Source organism: Stegastes partitus, unplaced genomic scaffold, assembly GCF_000690725.1.
Source record: "Stegastes partitus isolate 25-593 unplaced genomic scaffold, Stegastes_partitus-1.0.2 Scaffold19, whole genome shotgun sequence".
Classification (NCBI taxonomy): domain Eukaryota; kingdom Metazoa; phylum Chordata; class Actinopteri; family Pomacentridae; genus Stegastes; species Stegastes partitus.
The window spans coordinates 1,256,383-1,274,945 of record NW_007577750.1 but is presented as its reverse complement, the minus strand read 5'-3'; the positions used below and the strand labels follow the sequence as shown (position 1 = coordinate 1,274,945).

At 41.7% G+C, this 18,563-nt stretch overlaps 1 protein-coding gene across 1 annotated transcript in view; it reads right to left on the bottom strand.

Moving 5' to 3' along the window:
* The window catches only part of acsf3 (acyl-CoA synthetase family member 3), a 71,598-nt gene that overhangs the window by 27,861 nt on the left and 25,174 nt on the right, over positions 1 to 18,563 (bottom strand). Inside the window, exons 6-7 of the mRNA XM_008292921.1 lie at positions 12,494 to 12,591; positions 10,289 to 10,415 (exon numbers count right to left, since the gene is read on the bottom strand). Of these exons, the coding sequence (XP_008291143.1) occupies positions 10,289 to 10,415; positions 12,494 to 12,591 (225 nt within the window). The remainder of the gene's footprint in view (positions 1 to 10,288; positions 10,416 to 12,493; positions 12,592 to 18,563) is intronic.

Below are 18,563 nucleotides of genomic sequence, written 5' to 3'. Positions count from 1 at the left end.
TAGGAGAGGCCTTGCCTAATGTTGTAGAAGATATTGGGCAACTAGAGGAGGAGAGTCGGGCGTACCAGATTGATGTAGACATGGTACCTCATGCCCAGAGCTACATTGAAGAGGAAGGCCGAGTGGATGTTGACTGGTGGAGCCGTGTTGCATCTCTGAAAAATCCAGAGAGAGATGTGAGGTATCCCACCCTGTGTAAGCTGGTTAAAGCTCTTCTTTCCATTTTCACTGGTCCCCTGGTGGAAGGATCTTTCAATTTAATGGATGATATCCTCGAAGCCGATAGGTGCTCCATGAATGTGGAAACTTACGAGAGCCTTGCAGTTGTTAAGTCCACAATGAAAGCCAGGGACTGGACAGCCTCAACTATGACTATAGACCAGCCTTTGAGGCGGTCTTGCCTGTCATCATACCAAACTTACCAACTACACTTGCAGAAAAAGAAGGAGAGAGAACAGACAGTAAAGCAGAAAAGGCTGTATGAGGCAGCAAGGATGCAGTCATCAAAGGTGGCAAACAAACTGGTGCAGCAGGCCAGGAAAACCAAAATGCCAGCCACCATATCCTCTAGACCAGCCACATATCCTCACTCCTCTGGACCGGCCAGACATCCTACCTCCTCTGGACCAGCTACATATCCTCACTCCTCTGGACCAGCCATACATCCTCCCTCCTCTGGACCAGCCAGACATCCTCCCTCCTCTGGACCAGCCAGACATCCTCCCTCCTCTGGACCAGCCAGACATCCTCCCACTTCTACACAGGCCACCATCTCCTCTGGACCAGCCAGCCATCCTCCCTCCTCTGGACCATCTACCTCCTCCTCTGGGACAGCCAGGTTCTTTTCTCTCTTTTATGGTCCAACCAAAGCCTCAGTTGCCTCTGCAAATGTTTTAAAAAGGAGGGTTTCTGAGGCCTTAAACCCCAGTCTGAGTCAAAAAAGAAAGAAGAAATAGATAGGGGAAAAAAGATTCAGCTTACCAGTTCTTGTAGCACTGTAAATGTTTTGTTTGTTTGTTTGTTTGTTTTTAATTTAACTGAACTGTAGTAAGCTATTTATTTTCTATTTTTGTGTTTATTTGGATTATTTATTTGAACTGAACTATAGTTTGCTGTTATAAACTATAGTTTTATTTATTTTATTATATTTATTTTTTTGCACTGTAACTGTTTACATAGTTGTATTTCAAAATAAATAGTGCAAACGGTGCACATATTGTTGAAAGGTGAATCAATGTCCTTTTTCCATGTCTTTTACCGATTGGTTGCTAAACAATATATTTGCACCATGTTGTTGTCAGAAGGAGTACCTACCACGACCGATTGACCGTCTTTTGTATTACTATAATCTGTAGTCTGAGTTTGGGAAGGCACATATCTTAATATCTTACTAATTAGTGAGCTAGTACCCCCACCCAAAAGCAAAAAAGTTCAGGCTCTGGATTATTTTTCACTTTAAGCCCTGTGTACAAGTACAAGTTCTGTGACTCTGTGCATGTCACAGTTGCTGTGATTTGAAGTGTGTTAAATGAAACAAAGCGATCTGTAGGTGATTATATTTAGGTGATTATGTACAAACAAACAGAGAGAGTGCCGACTCTCACTCTCACACACACCGGATGATCACAGACAGTCAGGCACATACAGCCACAGAAGCGGTACTGCTAAAAACCAGTGCATGGTATTGAAATGGTGAAAATTAAAAAATAAAGCCACTGCATGTGCTATGTAGGAATACTGTATGCATTCATTGTCATTGTTCATTATTGTATATGTTGTACATATTATTGTGATTATTATTATTATTATTATTATTATTATTATGCACATGTTATTGCTGCTGAGAAAAATGTTGCTGCTGTAACAATGGACATTTCCCCCAGTGTGGAGAGCAATACAGGATTTTCTTCTATTATCTTAAAATGTTCAGCAAGTGAAGTGTTTTGTCAGTGACAAGGTGAGAGGTGTGAGCGAATAACATAGTTGGTGATTCAAGTAAATAATGTTAGTGTGGAGCTGTGATTAAGCTGTTGTGTTTAAATTTTCAGAGATGCCACGCGTCAAGGCCCACCGCCGCTCCCAGGCTGCCAGGAGGCGGGTGGAGACTCGACGTACTCTGGACGTCGAACCCCAGCAGCCTGCCAGTGGCAGCCATGCACGTAAGTAGCCAAGTTGTACATGAATTACATTGTATATTGTGAAGAGTTTTATTATACATGTCTTGTGCCAGTCACATGTGTGATATGATATGATATGGACAGAAATTCATGCGGTATGATATGTAAAAGATGAATGTTCAATATTTCTGTATTGTGTGTTTTTGTACCAGGCCGTGGTACCGGTTACCGCCATGCTGTGCGCCGATGGCCAACTTACCTCGTAACTGGACGAAGCCACAAGTTGGTCATTCCAGCCGAGGCGCAGTTGTACATATAGCAAAATGCTGGTATTATGATTTGCATTCTAACAAATGTTGTCTTTACAGTTTGTTCTTCTCGTCTGTGCGTCCCATCTGCAGAGCATTGCAGATGGAATTGTTGCGATGCCAGAGGGCAAGCTGTCCTTTGGCGTCATGTCTACACCGGGGGCAGCTGCTGCCGAGTTACGGGCAGAGTTCATTAGCAGTAGTGCTGCCAAGAAAACCAGACGCTGTCCTTGTGCATGTCAGGGAATGGTGATTTTGGCCCTGTGTTTTTGTTCTCCTCCAGGCGTCCACCAGAGGGCGTCCTGGAGGAATTCTCAGTGACTGATTCCCTGCAGGTGTGTGAGCTACACACCTGCAATTCATTTGGGTCGTCACCACTGGTATAAGAGGAGCCTTCAACATTCACTCTTTGCCTGAGTGTTGCCCTACATGGCAACTTCTAGCCATCACCCAAGTATTTCTTCCGAGTTTCCTCCGAGCCTCCCTTCGTGCCTCTTTCCGAGCTTCTGCTCCTGCCTCGCCTTCATTGAGGATTTTTTCCCTATGTTCCTGATCCACATTTTGAGCTTCCCACCTGCATCGAACCCAAGTCTTCTCCATTGCTCCCAGGACTATCACCGCACAACTGGTAACAACCCCGCCTCGTTTTCATTCTCATCTTTACAACATCAGTTTCTACAATAAACCTTATTTTTGATTCCATCTCTCCTGAGTGTCATTTCTGCATTTGGGTCAACCAGCCTAGTTATCCCGTGACAGTGCAGGCCCCCAGCAACAACCTGACTGCTAGCAGGACTATCCAGGAGGCAGCCGCAGATTTCCGGCAATATCTTGCGACGGTCTGCAGCCACCATGCCAACGTAAGCATAGTTTAAAACTTTGTGGTTGTGAATGTGTTTGCACTATACACATTTATTTGCAAGATATGATTTCTGTAGAATAATATATGTGGTTGATTTGGGAAGTGTTTAAATGATAATGCGCAAGAATGATGTTTTGCAGGTGGTTGCGACGGATTTTCCGCCACGCCTCAACGTCGACTTTCACTTGCAGCAACATCTTCGCCAGGAGTACCATCGCGTTGCTGCAAGCATGGGTATGTACAATAGTAGTAGATATAGACATACACACAGCTGTGTAGAGACATCTGTAAGTGTAGACAAATATATTGAGTAGTAATTGCTATGATATGAAAAATAACGTTTACTTGAGCAAACATACAGTAGAAGATGTACATGTCAATATATGCAGGATTTTGATGAGAAGCGAATTTACTGTAAGGATGATGTGAAGGACGCCCTTCAGCGTATGCCACCATTTGTGAATGAGGGCAGAAGACAGGAAATAAGTGCAGCATGTTTTCGTGTGTTTTTGATGAATGTACAGAATCTGACTGCGCATGTGAGGGATTTGGCATTGTGCACACGGCTCAAGTGTATTGCTGTGACAGAAACATGGCTGGCTTCTGACTCATCATTGGATACGATACACATCGATGGTTACAGTTTCCTCAACAGTCCTCGATGTTTATCGTACTGCAGCACGCACCCTGCACTCGTTGCATTGCAGGGCCAACAACATGGTGGGGTAGGTATTTACTGTGCAGACAATGTGGCATGTAATGTCATCCCAGCGGCACAGATCAATTTGGAATGCGCAATCTGTAACTATGCTAGTTACGACATTCTGGTAGCGTTCGTTTATCGATCACCATCCTATCCCATGTCTTTGTTTAAAGAGCATCTTGGCAAGTTACTGGATTGGTTAGCTCCACAAAGTAACACAATTGTCATCATGGGAGATTTTAATGATGACCTTTTGAAGTCATCATCAATCTGCTCATTTGTAGCGGATAAAGGCTATGTGCAAGTTGTGAGAGAACCCACAACAGAGAGTGGCACATTAATTGACCACATGTATGTGAAAACATCACAGTATGAAGTGGAGTCAATTGTGTGGCCACTGTTTTTAGTGACCACGAGGGTATTGTTTGTGTTTTTAAATGAAAAGGCAAAGTGGCATTTGACCTTTTCATTGTTGTAGTGTGTAGATCAGTGTACAAAGTTAATTATAGGGAAAAGGTTTGTTTAGTAACATCTCACTTTCGGATGTTGCAGTGTGTAGTTGACGTTTGGCCAAGTTTTATTTCCAGAGGCCATTAAGATGTTGTTGTATGGTAACATTTTGTATTGTATGAATCATTGTAAAACGGTTTGTTGTGTAGGTTTTGTTTCCTGTATTACAACAGCATTTACAAGTGTTAAAGTAAAAAGATGATAGCAACAATTGACCAGAGGTGTCATATATAATGACCCTAAAATTGAGGCAAATGCCTTTTTAACATATGTCCTAGAGCAGTGGTTCTCAAACGGGGGGTCGGGACCCCCACTGGGGTCCCAAGATAATCTCAGAGGGTCACCAGACCATTGTAGAGAAATAAAATAAAAATAACGCCTACATTTATCAAATAAATGTGTATTAGGGCTGTCAAAATTAAGTGTATACTCTTCCCAGTCTTTTGTCAGATTTGTTAATTAATATTATGATTTGATTATGCAATATTATTATTCTTTTTTGCTTTTTAAAATTATTCTTTTATTTTTATATTTTTTTCCCTTTCATTTATTCAAAATAAATTCAATTCATTAATTTATTTACAAGAAAGTTAATGTGTTAATGCAAAGAGATTAATCTGTGGAATTAATACATACATTTTTAATGCATTAATACATGAACAACAAAGTTATTACTCATTCCATATTTAAAATTCAATTTGGGGGGGTCAGAAAGACAAGCATATGTTATCTTGGAGGTTGTGGCGCAAAAAGTTTGAGAACCTCTGTCCCAGAGAGACATGTACAATGTAAACAAAATTGTATGTCACATGTGAGTAATGCAATGTAAAATGTGACCACAATGTGAAAAGCAGTCACCCATATGCTGTTGTAATGCAGGTTTTGCTTTGCCTTCCATGTAGTGTCAAAAAGCAAAAGGCACTGATAATGGTACTCCTGGTTTACAGGGACGGGGTTCGATTCCCTGCGATGTCTTGCTTGTTTTGGCGTAAACATGAAAGCTGCTATAATTTCTTATCAAGTACTTAGCACAAGTGATGGTGAATAGCTTCATAAGAGTAGCACAACATCTAAGTGAAAAGGATGTCGACTATGTGACTGCATATAACATGTCCTCTTTCCAGTTTGTGGTAAAATGAGTGAATGATAAATAACGTGGCTGACAAATGTAGTGCATGTTGATAAAACGTACTTTTGAGGGTAACTGATGGAAAGTTATGAGCACTTGCTGTTTCCACCAGGTGGTGTGTCTACCAAGGGTCGATATGGCTGTGATTAAGGTCTGACTGTGATTGCATGTGCAACGTTTGAGCCAGACCCCCAGGTGGCGATGTGAGTGAGAGTGGTCATATGGCTGGGATGAGGATTAGAGTGTGATGCAACATGTGAAGTTTGAGAGCAATTGGAGCATGTATCGGCCATTTACACTTCACTTCCTGTTTAATGGCGAACCGAGGCGGCGTGCATGGTGTGGCATGCTGGCAACGCGCTGTGGCTGAGACTCAGAGCACGCGTGTAAAATTTCAGGCCGATCGGAGCACATACAGTCCAGTTACACAGCACGTCTCATATTCTGGCGAGTTATGGCGTTGTGGCTACGCCCCCAGGTGGCCGATCGGAGCACACATAGGTGTAAGATATATTCTAGTGTGGAAAATAAGATGTACTTATTTTCACACCAAAGCAAGTGATTGCATTAATTAAAATTATTAAAACCAACCTTTGAATTATTCGTCCAGCGATATAATTTCAGTCAGCACAATAATTCTAATAAATTGTTTACTCTTGGTGATCAATCAAGAGTGTTTCATAAAGTTAAGGGAATTAACTTAGAGCTTAGGTAAATAAAGATCAGATACGTAAAGTGACTGGATGTTAGCTATAGAAAACACAGGAAAAAACTATCATCATATCAAAAACAAACATTTATGACTAACTAAAACAAACAAACAAATAACAACAACAAACATAAAATATAAAATACAAACAATGATGAAAATGCTGGTTGAGAATATGAGTGTGAAAACCGAATGTGGAACAGAGTGGTGGCTTGGAGACTTAAAAGTCTTTTCACCTGAAGCAGCAGATAATCGGTTAAATTTGGAATACTGGTCGGAAGGCCAATTGTAATCATGAAACACCCGTTTAGAGACAGAAGCTTGATACTTGCAGTTTCCTGGGTGCAGCAGCGTCTGGAGTTGGGAGACGAGGCCTTCAGCTTGAGTTGGATCAGGGTGTGGCAGTTGAAGTTGCTACATTGGACCAAAGTGAGCAGCTCTACAGCAGTTAGAGAATGCCACTGCTTTTCGGGTGAAGAGGCTTTTTAATAGTAAAACTACTGACCAATCACAGCGAGCTCCGCTCCCAGAGGGGCTGTTAGATATGACACCCCAGTATCACAGGGAGGTCATGAGGTGGTCAGAGTTTTGCTCTGAAAGTAACAATGTTCCTTCAGAACTATATGTACTTTCAATTATACAAAGTTAAAACTACTGAAAATAAATCTATCATATCTAGCGGTTCACAAAGAATCCAAACGTGATACATCTAGCTCGTACGGTTACAAAGATAATGCAGTTTTGGGATATATGATTATATAACAAGCTGATAAATTAAAGAAGGACTTATCCAACTGTAATTAAGCTTTGGAGTATTTATCAGGACATGATATAACACAACATTTAACAACTAAACTTAACATAAGATAATAAGGCACATCCTGTGGTGCTGTCTTCACTGTTCATTCATAAGTTCAGTTGTTCAGTCCAGTTGTTGCATACCACAGGAAATGAGGGGTCAGCAGAGCAATACGTTAAGCCCGGGGCACTTCATTGCACCCGGCCATCTGGACCATTTGTTAAGGTCTGAGTGGTCTTCCCCCAAAAGTTTCTTTGTGTTAGATCCTTTGAAGCTCTGATAGGTATGATAAGGGAATTCCAAAGGGAGCTCTGCTTCCTCACTCCTCTGAGTCTGCAGAGCTGATTTACATGGCCCTGTGACCTGCAGGATAGTTCTGTCTTTTTTTATGGCATGTGACTTGGGTGCTGGAAAGTTCAAATGAAGTTTTTTGAATGCTTTTGGGCATCTGTGTCTGTCCATATCCTACATAGGCCAGTTACACAACACGTCTCGTATTATGGTGTTTTATGGCGTCGTAGCTAAATTGCGGGGGTCGCTATTTCCACGCCGTCAGACTTTTGCAGACTGTTTCGCTAGCGTGTAATCACTACCTCCTGTAGTTTATGCTGGCCAAATTTTAGGTGTGTACGACCTTCCCTGTAGGAGGAGATAGATTTTGAAAATGGCCAGAAATGTCCAAAAGTCACCCAGAATCGCCAAAAGTGTCACTGTGTTTTTTCAAAATGGCGGACTTCCTGTTGGGTTTGGGACTTGGTGCTGATTGACTTTTTTGTGCGTCCTGACCTGCTACACATGTCGAGCGAATCTTGTCGGTGTAGGTGAAACGACCTTCCGACAATATTCAGTTGAATGCAAAAAACACAGCGGAAATAGACAAAATGGCCATTGATCAACATTGGACGGGCCGCCATTTCCAAACCGGGCCTCATCTGCAGAGCCTTTTGATAACTTTTAATCACCACCTCCTGTAGTTTGTGCTGACCAAATTTCAGGTGTGTACGACGTTCCCCCTGGGAGGAGATAGTGGTTGAAAATGACCATAAATGGCCAAAAATTAGCAAAAATGGCCATTGATCAATATTGCACTGGCCGCCATTTCCAAACCGGGCCTCATCTGCAGAGCATTTTGATAATTGTTAATCACCACGTCCTGTAGTTTGTGCTGGTCAAATTTCAGGTGTGTACGACGTACCCCCTAGGAGGAGATAGACTTTGAAAATGGCCAAAAATGGCCATTTTTCAGCGAAAATGGCCTGACATGCTCGCCGTTGTTCCAACATAGCAGATTTCCTGTTAGGTTTACAGAAACATGCTAATGGACTTTTTTGTGCGACATGAGTTGTTACATATGTGTGGCGAATTTCGTAGTTCCAGATGAAACATAGCCCTGATGGGAGTCTGTTGAAATATTGTAGGGAGCGCAGTTGAGCCATGTTGCATTTTAGAGCAAAGTCCAAGGGACTTTTTTGTTGGTGCCGACCAGCTCTATATGCGTATGAAATTGTGTAGCTCTAGGGCAAACGTGCTTTTGACAGGACAGGAAATTTTCAAGGTGGCGCTATGGAGCAATTTCTGTAGTGAGGTGTGTATTTTTCTTCCAAATTCTAAAATTTTCGCCGGGTCTAATGTGTGTGCCAAGTTTGGTGCGTGTGTGAGTACGTTTAGTACCTCAAAAATGCGTTTCTTTGTACGGAATATTAATAAAAACCCGAGCAGTTCCAATAGGGTCCTACGCACCCTTTTGGGTGCTCGGACCCTAAAAAAAATCCTACCATTCCAGTAGGTTCTTCGCACCCTTTGGGTGCTCGGACCCTAATAATAATCCGAGCAGTTCCAAGAGGGTCTTCGCACCCTTTTGGGTGCTTGGACCCTAAAAAAAATCCTACCATTCTAGTAGGGTCTTCGCACCCTTTGGGTGCTTGGACCCTAATAATCTCTAGCATTTCAATAGGGTCTTTGCACCCTTTTGGGTGCTCGGACCCTAATAAACTACTCTGAAGCTTATAGGGAATCCAAATGTTTTGGATTGTTGGGTGTTTCTGTTTCTGCCTTTGTTAAGCGCTATGAGATGACTTGTTGTTGTAAATATGCGCTATACAAATAAAATTGAATTGAAATTGAATTGAATTGAATTTCTGAAACCCTGCATGGCCATAAACTCCTCCCACTTCATGGCACTTTATCGGATATGTGTGTGTTGAAGCTGGCATCGGGGAACTCAGGGAGCTGGGTGGGCAAGGAACATGTTTGAATACTTCCCACTGTGTGTGTGTGTGTGTGTGTGTGTGTGTGTGTGTGTGTGGCTTGAGGGACTGGTCTGTGGGGAGCTGATTGCACAGGCTCTCATTATGTGGCCAGTGGCTGTAATGGAGTGTGACAGCAACGTGCTGTGCTCTGGATCTCTGTCCTTCCAGCCTGCAAAGCCAATTAAACACACTCTGCCTTGCGCTCCCATTGCCTCGCCCTGCTTCACTCTCCATCACTTGCTCCTTCCTTACTTCTCCCTCCCACTCCACCACCAGCAGCTCCCCATCCCTACTTTGTCCGTCCCCACTTGCAGCCTTTGCAGCTGACTCTTTTTAACCCCTCCAGCACCACATCTCCGAGCTCAATACTTCCAGCTCCTTCCCCGCTCTTTTGCTTCTGGCTCTTATTTCCTGTCGTCTACATGACACGGAGAGAAAGCCTCTGATGACAGCTTCCCTCTGTGCCACCACACACACATTAAAGAAAGAGGGAGGGAGAGGAAGAGTGAGAGAGCATATTTGGTTCCTCAAGACCCAGAGCAGTCACAACCACTTCGGAGGACAAATTCCCTGCAGCAACCAAAAACACACATAGTCCATTTATCACTCCCTCATCGTCCCCCAAAATGTGCACAGATACAATTTGTGAGTATGTGTGTGTGCTTCCAAGACTGGACTCCTGGTTTTTAAGTGTTTAAAATATCTTGTCCTGAAAGTGCAGTCTGCAACACAGATGAAAAAATCTCAGGACATCTGTCCTCCTGTGAATCCCTCTGACAGTACCAATCATGCACATGCAATTAGCTGCAGAATTCCCTCCCTTTAGAGTGCGCGAATGTGTGTGTCCATGTACAGTGCTGAGATATGAGTAAAGAGAGAGGAAGAGGAGGAAGGTTTGTCACCTGTTTTGAACCAGCCATCATCAGTGAAGGACTCAGCGGTCTCCCGAGGTTTGTTCCAGTACTCTTTAAAGACAGATGTACCTCGAACCAGGAGCTCCCCTTCTTTTCCCTCCAGGCCTGGATGCACCTGCAGCCAGAAAAATGCTTAAATGATGATCTAGCTGATTGCTAGGTGATGCACTCGCCTAGGACAGCAAGAAACCAGATGCTACAATGACTCAAAATACTGTTTTTATTATAAGTTCTTTCAGTAGTTATTTTACATATGTGGACAAAATTGTTGGTAAAACCAACAACGGTCACAGAAATAACTTGAATCTGACAAAAGTAAAAATAAATAAAAATTCTATGAAAATTAACCAATGAAAATCAGACATTGCTTTTGAACCATGGTTTAACAGAATTATTAAAAAAAATAAACTCATGAAACAGGCCTGGACAAAAATGATGGTATTCCTAGAAAAGACTGAAAATAATGTGACCATAGGGACATGTTCAATCAAGGTGTGTCCTCTAATTAGCATCACAGGTGTCTACAAACCTGTAATCAGTCAGTCGGCCTATTTATAGGGTTACAAGCAGTCACTGTGCTGTTTGGTGACATGATGTGTACCACACTAAACATGGACCAGAGGAAGCGAAGGAGAGAGTTGTCTCAGGAGATTAGAAAGAAAATTATAGACAAGCATGCTAAAGGTAAAGGCTATAAGACCATATTCAAGCAGCCTTATGTTCCTGTCACTACAGTTGCACATACTATTCAGAAATTTAAGATCCATGGGACTGTAGCCAATCTCTGGGGACGCGGCTGCAGGAGGAAAACTGATGACAAATGGAAGAGATGGATAATACGAATGGTACCAAAAGAGTCCAGAACAACCTCTAAAGACATTAAAAGTGAGCTCCAAGGTCAAGGTACATCAGTCACAGATCACACCATCCGTCGTTGTATGAGCCAAAGTGGACTTCATGGGAGACGACCAAGGAGGACACCATTGTTGAAAACAAATCATTAAAAAGCCAGACTGGAATTTGCCAATCTGCATGTTGACAAGCCACAAAGCTTCTGGGAGAATGTCCTATGGACAGACGAGACAAAACTGGAACTTTTTGGCAAGGCACATCAGCTCTATGTTCACAGACGCAAAAATGAAGCATATCAAGAAAAGAACACTGTCCCTACTGTGAAACATGGAAGAGGCTCTGTTATGTTCTGGGGCTGCTTTGCTGCATCTGGCACAGGGTGTCTTGAATCTGTGCAGACTACAATGAAATCTCAAGACTATCAAGTTATTCTAGAGAGAAATGTGCTGCCCAGTGTCAGAAAGCTTGGTCTCAGTAGCAGGTCATGGGTCTAGCAACAGGATAATGACCCAAAACATGCAGCTGAAAACACCCAAGAATGGCGAAGAGGAAAACATTGGACTATTCTGAAGTGGCCTTCTATGAGTCCTGATCTAAATCCTATTGAACATCTGTGGAAGGAGCTGAAACATGCCATCTGGAGAAGGCACCCTTCAAACCTGATACGACTGGAGAAGTCTGCTCATGAGGAGTGGGCCAAAATACCTGCTGAGAGGTGCAGAAGTCTCATTGACAGCTACAGAAATCGTTTGATTGCAGTGATTGCCTTGAAAGGTTGTGCAACAAAATATTAAGTTAAGGGTATCATCATTTTTGTCCAGGCCTGTTTCATGAGTTTAGTTTGTAAAATAATTCTTTTAAACCGCAGTTCAAAAGCAATGTCTGATTTTCATTGGTTAATTTTCATAGAATTTTTATTTATCATTACTTTTGTCAGATTCAAGTTATTTCTGTGACCGCTGTGGGTTTTTCTTTCATAAACCGAGGGGTACCAACAATTTTGTCCACATGTGTATTTCTGGAAAGTGCGCAGCCAATATCTATTTCATAGCTTGCACAGTACAGCTTGCAATTTGAAATTTAAAACCAATTTCACCAATTCTTTGCATACTTTAGTATGTATACATTTTAGAAACTATAAGTTAAGTGAATGTAATTTGAAATACAATGACATGAACAGCTTTAATCTATGAATCAACATCATCTAAACTACAGTCAAAAGTCAAAAACTAGGTTGTTCTGCTGATTTATTTTAGTTTCTGTCTCTTCATGTACTATATTTCTGTTTTCCATCCACTGCCTGCATACAAATCACCTTACAATTATTAAACCATTGATTACCTGAGTCTCTCTGTGAGTTCCCTCCACAATTGTGGTGTTGGTTGTGTTATTCATGACAATCCGAACCTCCACACCAGGAAGAGGCAACCCCACAGCCCCTGTCAAAATGTAAACAAAAAGAATACAGCTTGCTGAGGTAGGACGGAAAGATTTTTGGTCCTCTTACAGAAGCTGAACACTTTCACAGGCAATAATTAATGAAGTGACCACCTTCAACCTTTACTAAAGCATTTCTAACAGAGCGGGTGTCTTCTTCTCCAGGATGGCATTAACCTCCTTCTGCAAGGCATAACTGGTCACTAAATGGTTTGCTGAGCTTGTAAAACTCTAAACCGAAAGGTATTCGCCTCAGGCACCGCAAGCCAGCTTACTGGGACAGTAATGGGAATTTCTGAGCAAATGTCTGATGCAGCAACATCTGGTAAACTTTAAATAATAAAACCGTCTTTGGACATTTGTCTTGGTTTGCACTTGTTTCATACTATTTCTGAAAAAAAAGCAAGGAGCTGACTGTACAATAGAATTTATTCCTCCAGTTTTAGCTACTGCTGAGTGCTTGACAAAGTTTTCTATTGAAACACAGCAGCATTAAAATGGTCTAACTCAGCTGACAGGTGAGGAAACATAATAGGAACTCAGTGTCAGAAAAAGGAGTGCTCATGACTGTGAGCTGCGGTAATGTTAAGTAAAACTATTATGAAATGTGTAAAAAACCAAAAAAAAAAAAAAAAAAAAGTCTTACAAATTAAAATTTTCCACATGTACTGACATCACCTGCGGTCTCCATCTTTATGTGTGTGAGTGTGTTTGGGCAAGTGTGACCTCCTGAATTAAGTAAATATAGCAAAGAGTGCACAGGGGATGTACAGAGAAGTTCTCATTAGTGTGTGTGTGTGTGTGTGTGTGTGTGCGTGTGCGCGCGTGCGTGCGTGCGTGTGTCTGCCTTCAGGCTATTATGCCATTTCACAGACTACTGCTCTGTCAATAAAGAGCAGGTCAGGTTGTAATTTAAGAACGATTCTCTCACTTCATATTGATCTCATCAACTCCAGTCCTGATTGGAAGAGTGGAGGTAACAAGATCGATATGAAAACCAACTGACTTAAGAATTAACTAGAGTGCTTTTATTGGAGAAGCAGACTAACAAACAAGTTTGAGTTACAAGGTCAGATTAGCTGAATCTTGCCAAGTTAAAATGTGAGATACTTCAAAGCAGTAAAGGGTCATTCTAGGGCTGTCTTTTTTATGACTCCATTTTGGAGAAACGGCTATTTTGAAGAAAGAACTACAACTTCCAGTAGTGTTAGAATACAACATGATTGGACACGCCATGAAATATGTAGTTCTTCTTAGGGTTTACAACTAGGGTTGTGTTTTTGTATTATAAACTAAAATAAACAGATTGAAGTACTGACAAATGTGCTACTGTTAAAGTATAATATGTGTAGTGTGAAATAAGTGCAAAAGAGTACATCATATTGTGGTATTTTTTGTGTTTTCATTACACCGGCAGTGTTTGGGGGAAATCTGCGCTCGTTCCTAAGGCAACCCTGTTTGCGTCGGCGCACAGCCTCGCCGTAGACCCAGAAGACATCCGTCCTATAGGATCCGTAATGTTTTTGTGTGTACAGTAGGTGGCGGTAATGCACCTGAACATTGGATGCCAACCGCCAAATCAATAGAAGAAGAAGCAGCAGCAGCAGCCGGGCAAGTAGCTAACGTAGACAGCCTTGACAAGCGAGCTAAAAGCTGCACAAAGCGACAGATACATTCCCCACCGCTGGCCTTACAATAGTTACAATAGTCAGATTATCCATCGCTGCGATCACAGTATATGTTCCGGTTGCCGTTTTCCTGCATGTGTCCTTTTCAGCGTTGTATTCGTTTACAGAGAAATGAAAGTAACGACGAGCATGTAGCCCAAACACAGTAAAAGCACTTATATTTTACCATAAATAAACGATAATTGCTATGAATTATATGGTTGGGATCACTTTCAGAGCGATCTCAGAACAGTTTCTCTCTGCCTGGATATATTTCTTGTCTTTTCTATTAATGAATACGGAGATAATAGCAGGTGGAGCACACGGTAGCTGCTCAGCACCAGTGTTTACAAAATGTTAACGTTGGTCAGTGTGGGCGCACACATTTTTATCGTGATCTCTATAGGGATTAGTGTAATGTATGTTATACAGTTACACTGTACTGTCACTTTAAGAGATACCTGCGCAAGGTATTGTGGGTTGCGCCGGTCCCTGGTTCAGTTGCTGATGTTCAATAAAGACATGAAAAGCACCGCAAGTTGCCGTCTCTTATTTTACATCTGGATAAGCAACAACCGACGTTACAATTAGTGTGGACGGGCCATAACAGTAAAATTGGTTAATGCCTGACTGTCGGAAGAAAAGAACAACTAAAACATCACAGTATATGCACTGTCTGATAGGGAAAAAAATGTGTCCCAGACACGAAAGATAATTCCAATTCAAATGTATTAGTTTGAAATTCATGCTGGGGAACCCGAAAAAGTCGGGCAAATCACGTCCCAGGACACGAAACAATAGATTCAATTTCATGACTATTTTACAAATTGCCATGAGACTGGGTTAGAATGGCCTAGATGTAACTCTACACAGATGTTTCTTCTATGTCTAACTACTCATCTGCCACTTGCTGCAGCTCAAGCACACCAGCTCATCTATGATTCTGCTCAAACACTGTGAAACTGCTCTACATGTTTGAACCGCGGCTGCAATGTGGCTCGGTGATTAGCACCATCGCCTCGCAGCTAGAACATCCCTGGTTCACGTCCTAGTTAGCCTGGGATCTTTCTGCGTGGAGTTTACATGTTCTCCCTGTGCAACGTGGGTTCTCTCTGGGTTCTCCAGCTTCCTCCCACAGTCCAAAAACATGTTGAGGTTAAATGGTGATTCTAAATTGTCAGTAGGTGTGAATGTGAGTGTGCTTGGTTGTCTGTCTCTAAGTGTGGCCCTGCGATAGACTGGTGACCTGTCCAGGGTGTCCCCTGCCTTCACCCTGAGTCAGCTGGGATAGGCTCCAGCCCCACGTGACCCTCGTGAGGATTAAGTGGTGCACTGATAATGAATGGATGAATGTTTGTACCAGAAACTGATTGTGAAGAATAACAATGATGGTAAGTTCCACCCCAGGACTGGTTCTCTAGGTTTGTTACGTATGTAGCACCTCAGCACCCATAATTTAACACTTTGATGGTTTCAACAACTTAGGATACTGGGGTGTTTGGGTTCGTACTACTAAGGTAGATACCCTAAGGTTTACCTGATGTGAATTAGACTTGCCTTGTTCTGACACTTCAAACGATCAAATCTATCCACAATTAATACACACTCGTTTTTAGAAAAAAAAATTACCCCAGACAGCTTGTTTATAATTAAATAAAATAAAAGCACTTTAATTAAATGTTTTAAATGAAATGGCCAAAAATATATTTCTTCTGTATGATTTTGCAAGTACAAAATGTTACCCCAAAATAACTCAAAATAGTACCTTCTAAACCATGTGTGGTACCTTATCTTGATAACAAATTAACAATCAATACAACACTCTCCCTTCAAAATACTTCAGGGTACCTTGACTACTCTTAAAATATATTAATCCAAATATGTTGTGCTGCCCTCACACTGCGTCAGCTTCGCACTGCTAGATAGCCAGTTAACATGTTCGAGCTATGTTCAATAAACACACAAGGCTTGCTTTCCTTGGCATTTACTGTTCTTTTATAGCTTTCGAACGTCTTGTAAAACTGAAAATACAGAGAAAATAAAATAAATACACAATCACACTACATAAACATGAAACAAAACATATAGCTGCCATGTAGCATGAACACGAACAACATTTAACCACAGCTAACAAACCTTTAGCTAAAGTTAGCTACACGGGTTAGCTTGTTCCAGATCAACTGGCGATCAGATCAACTGGCGACACTAGCGTCTCTGAGACAGATGTTTCGTAGGCTTGGCTTTTCAGGATCCCTTACCGACTAACCAGGAAATAAACAATCTGACAAGCTAGTCACTTAAAATGAGATTTCTGCTGTACTTTTCTTCTCTAAATTCTAAAAGTCAGGCCGCAGTCGGGTTCGATGAAGGAAACTACGTGAGCGCAGTCGGACCCGCTGGAGCTGTCATCGCTCATTGATCACTATTAAAACATGTTAGTAGGAAAGCAACAGAGACAGGAGACCAACCCAATGTGTATGTTATTCTGACATGAAGGTTACTAAACCGTGTGGCAACAGAACACCAAGTGTTCAAGTATAACATCAATACAGTGATATGATATTGGCAGATTTAGATCACATTGCGCTACACTGGCTGATTTAAATTCACAAAAATCTAGTGTTTCACAGGACAGAAAAGTGTTCCAGGTTAACTGACGATGTATTTACCCTCCAGATGATCCGTTTGCAAATTCGTCACAATCAGACCTGTCTGTGTGTGAAGATAAAGATATAAAGACATAAAGAAGACCTCGGCGACAAAAGTAAACGCTAATAAAGTCTACATCCATGCCAATATTATCTACAAACAGCAAAACCAAACATACTGACCAAAATAAAAAAACATGTATTTTTTAAGTCCGGTGGGAGGATTCGAAACCACGTCGTTCAGATGCAAAAACACGATGTCGGTGCTTTACGCACTGTGCCACCAATCAGCTCGATTACTCTTTTTTTTCATTTCTGACCCATTTCATCCATAGAGATCGTTTCCATTTAGCCAGATGTTTAACACCTGGTGATTACTCAGGAAACACACCCAGACCAACTGGTGACAGTCACAACTTAACATCCAGAGATACGGAGCAGAACTTCACGCTTAACTCAGGTTTGTTCACCGAAACACACACAGTACAACATTAGTCTGGTTTGATTGATTCATCAGAACAAACTGAGGCCACGTTGTCAGAACTACTCACTGAGAAAACACGACAAACATGTTCGGTTCTCCACGTTGTGATCTGTAATTTCAGACGATGTTAATTGCGAACAAACGCAGACAATGGACTGGAATTTCCATCAAAAAGCCCGAATATTAGTGTTTTATACGCTTTACACGAGCTGCAGGCGCCTAGTGGGGCTGTTAAACTACTGGTAAACCTGAACGTTAAATATTCCTGTCAGAAATATGACAGCAGCAGGATCACTTCAGTGTCTGTGTAGACCAAAGAGGACGCGCAGCATGTCACTATATAAAAATATTCTCAAACATACAGTTCACTCTCCAGCCACGATGTGACCTCCACATGTCCAGACTGTGTGCTGATGATTTGCAGTGTTTTGGTTGAGTAGGAATGAGAATAAAGTTTGTGAAGTGTTAAGTGTTATTTGTTGTGTTTTCTAAGAAGGGACAGAAAAAAATACAGTCAGCGGTTCAGATTGTGTTACATTACAGTCTAGGACGTGGAGGACTGGACGTGTCTGTAGTGTTTTCTCAGTGAGCAGTTCTAACAACGTGGCCTCAGTTTGTTCTGATGATTTTATCAAACCAGACTAATGCTGTGCTGCGTGGTGTTGTGGTGGGAGGCTGCTGTGTGTGTTTCAGTGGACAGACCTGAGTTAAGTTCTGCTCTGGATCTCTGACATTGAATGTACAGATGAACACACAACACAACGCAGTGTGCTTCTATGTCGTGGGTTTTGCTTGGTCAGACTATAATATGTTTTGTTTGTTGTTACTAAACAGGCAGTGTGTGTCTGTGTTAAGTTGAGACTATCACCAGTTGATCTGGGCGTGTTTCCTGAAGAACCACCAGGTGTTAAACACCTGACAGAATGGAAATGATCTATAGGAATGGGAAGAGCTCCTAATCGAGCTGATTGGTGGCACAATTAGTAAATTGCCGAACTTGCATTTTTTTCATCTGGACGACGTGGTTTTGAATCCTCCTACCGGACTTGAAAAATATGTGTTTTTTATTTTGGTCAGCATATTTGGTTTTGCTGTCTGTAGATGATATTATTATATGATTTATTTATATTTGCATTTTATCTTTGTAGTTTATCTTTATGTATTTACTCTTTTAA